The sequence below is a fragment of the Triticum urartu genome, chromosome 7A (assembly GCF_056163025.1).
Source record: "Triticum urartu cultivar PI428250 chromosome 7A, HENAU_Tu73, whole genome shotgun sequence".
Classification (NCBI taxonomy): Eukaryota; Viridiplantae; Streptophyta; class Magnoliopsida; order Poales; family Poaceae; genus Triticum; species Triticum urartu.
The window spans coordinates 102,684,478-102,687,620 of NC_141879.1; the positions used below are offsets into that span (position 1 = coordinate 102,684,478).

General features: G+C 41.0%; 1 protein-coding gene across 1 annotated transcript; it reads right to left on the bottom strand.

The window, feature by feature from the left end:
* Positions 1–899: 899 nt before the first annotated feature.
* Positions 900–2,942, bottom strand: LOC147958286 (uncharacterized). The gene is made up of 3 exons (XM_087535826.1): positions 2,753–2,942; positions 1,458–1,563; positions 900–954 (listed from the first exon to the last, which is right to left on the bottom strand). The coding sequence occupies exons 1-3, from the start codon at positions 2,940–2,942 to the stop codon at positions 900–902; spliced, it is 351 nt and encodes a 116-aa protein (XP_087391952.1).
* Between the last annotated feature and the right edge of the window lie 201 nt (positions 2,943–3,143).

A 3,143-nucleotide genomic window follows, 5' to 3' on the forward strand; every position in this document is an offset into this window, starting at 1 on the left:
ACATAGCACCACAAAGCATAACATGGCAATAAGATGTGCCGGGTGTGACCTAACGCGGTAGGAGGTGATACCGGCGAAGGAGGGAAACATCCGGGAAAGTATCCCCGGTGTTTCGCATTTTCAGACAGATGAACCAGAGGGGAAAAGTTGCATGTTTGCTATGCTAGGGATGCATGGCGGACGAACGGGCTGCGTATCCGGATTTGTCTCGTCGTTCTGAGCAACTTTCATGTACAAACACTACAAGAAATTTGTTAATACGTGACAGTGACAGTCCGTCATGGACTAGGAGAAAACTGTCATGGGTTCCCACCCATGACCGAGTCAATGTCCGTCATGTATATCGCGTCATAATTTGGCATCATGCTGACCATGACGGATTTTCACCGTCATGGATTTGCCCCAGGCCCGCCCAAGGCCCAAATCATTGTGACGGAACAATCCGTCATGGATTGACGCCACGTAGGATTTTCAATTAACCAACTACAATGACGTGGCTGCCTACGTGGACACTATTTTCTGTCACAGAAATCGTCACGGATTTTGGGGCAATTTAAATTTAGTTCTTCCCATTAGCCTATTTCATTCAGCCCAATTTTCAACAACTACATTTTTAAGCACAATGCATTCCACAAATTATAATGCAAACTATGGCCCTAGACAAAGTATTTCCAAAGTTTCATACATACATATATGAATCAGTATGCAATCATCCACAGGTATTTACAATATAGAAGTTTACAAAATTCTTCAGGAAATGATAATTTTACAATATAGGTTGACAAAATATCACTCAACAAAGTTAGGAAATAGTACAATCCAGCTCACACAAAGAGAACATTTAAACTATTGAAGTTATTATTCATCTTGTCACCGGCCCTCCTGATGGAAACTATGTATCATGTCATGCTGATTGTTATTGGCAGCACCAAGTAGCCCACTATGCAATCATACCTAGCATATTTACAACACCATTAGATATGTTAGATATAAATAGATAGAAGAGAATTGCAACAAATGTAAAAAATTCTAGTAGTTGCTTAACTAACTAGCAGATCTCACAAAAATCTACACTGCTAGTGCTCGCACGGTGAGAAAAGAAAAGAAAATAGCCAGCAGTAAGCAGTGTTGTGCTCATGAAGTAACTCAACCAAACATTTTTCAAGAGCTGGATTCCAAATTATCTTCTTAAGTGACACAGGGACATCTCAATAATCATTTGATGTAAGTAAAAGACCAAAAGCATGGACTGAATTTTTGGTTGGAAGAACAAGCATGCATTATGTGTATTTTCAGTCAAGTTTACTTCCAGCAAACACCATAATTCACAAATGCAAATTGAGCGAGTGCCATAGCAGAACATAAGGGCAAATAGATGTTTGAGTAAAGTGTATGAATATTCAGTGCACTGTCCAAACTTCATAGACATTCAAGAATGACGTTCTTGGCGAGCTCACCGGGGATGATGAGGCGGACGGAGGACATAGGAGGTGGCAGCCATGGCACTTTTTCTCAATACATGCAATAAAACTTCAGATAAGAACGAGCATGTACCTACAGAATCTGCAGATACGAGTTTTTCTTCATTTAGATATAAAATGGTATGAGTTTCTCAATTCTAAAAGCTGGCAGGATAAATGCTATCGGCAATTACTATTCAAAAAATCAGACAACATACATTGGACTTCTGAATTAGCAGTGTACAACTACAAAGCAAACAATCTTACTCTTAGTCACTTGATTGAGATTAATGAATTGACTTGAGAACGAAACGCTAAAAAACATGTCGCTCTATTAATACAAAGAAAAAATCATGTCTCGAAGAACTATTTTAACAGAACATATATACTCCTTGCTTATACACAGACGGACACCAATACATGGAGGAAATATAATTAAGCAAGGCGGACAACACAAAACAACTATTTACAACAGCCTACCAACTAGGAGCAGTAAAGGTCAGGCACATACTTAACAGATAAAGAACAGGAGCATCATATACAGCAGATTATTGCAACAGGCACATAATGAAAGAACTTGCGGTTCATATTTAAGCGGGACAGTTGCAATAAATCATGTAAGCAAACTTCATGCTTAAGAAAGAAAGTAGCAATACTCTGTCCCCAAAGTAGATGGCAGATTATGTACAGAAATATGAACATAAATAATGTCAAACCAACCACCACTAGATATACTTTCATAATATATTTTTTCATCACTGTAGTTGTTGATATTTTCTCCTACATATTTGGTCAAACTTAGAAAGAAATGACTTCTTGACTGAATTTATACACCATGTATTTGGGGACAAATGGATTATGTCTTAAGGTTGTGCTACTAGAGACAAGACCACAATTAACATAGTATATTACAAATTTACACGGTTGGATACAAATACAGTGCACACAAATTAAAATTGAGCAAGGTGCATAACCCAGAACAACTATTTACAACAAACCTACCAACTATTGAGCAGTAAAGGATGACAACTACAATATATAATCATATGAAACAAACAAGTCGACGTTGCAGCATGCATGCTTTCATTTATGTAAGCAACAAAAAAACTAGTGCAAAAGATTTATGTTTTGTTGTTGTACAGTATATGTCCATAGTATCTCAAAGAGAAAAAGAGAAAATATCACAGATCTTCATCACAGAAATGCATTACCTATCTTGTTTGGAACCAGTGCATGGATGTAGAACGAAAAACATTGTCGAACAGAGGGTATGGAGAGAAGCAAAGCCTCACCAGACATCGCCCTCCTTCTGCCCCGGCGCCCTGGAGAAGACCTCCTAGAAGACACGGAGCTCCATGAGCGACCTGTCGAAGGCACTCGCACCGGTGCCACCGTCATATCTACCCTGGCGTCCACGTCCTCACCGAAGATGAAGCGGATGGCGCCGTCCTCCCACAAGCCCAGCGCGTCGTCGGTGTCCATCTGAGGAGGGAGAAGCGAATCCGAGCGGGAAATCCGGGGGCGAGAGGAAGAAGAGGATGCGGGAGAGCAGATCCATCGGTACCTGAGCGAATGCAGGAATCCCTGCGCGTCGAGGGCGGGTGAAGGCGAGAGTCGGCCTGGGTGGAGGTGAATCGGGCGGAGGAGAGAATCCGCCGGCTTGGTCTTCTGCTGTGGCAGGGC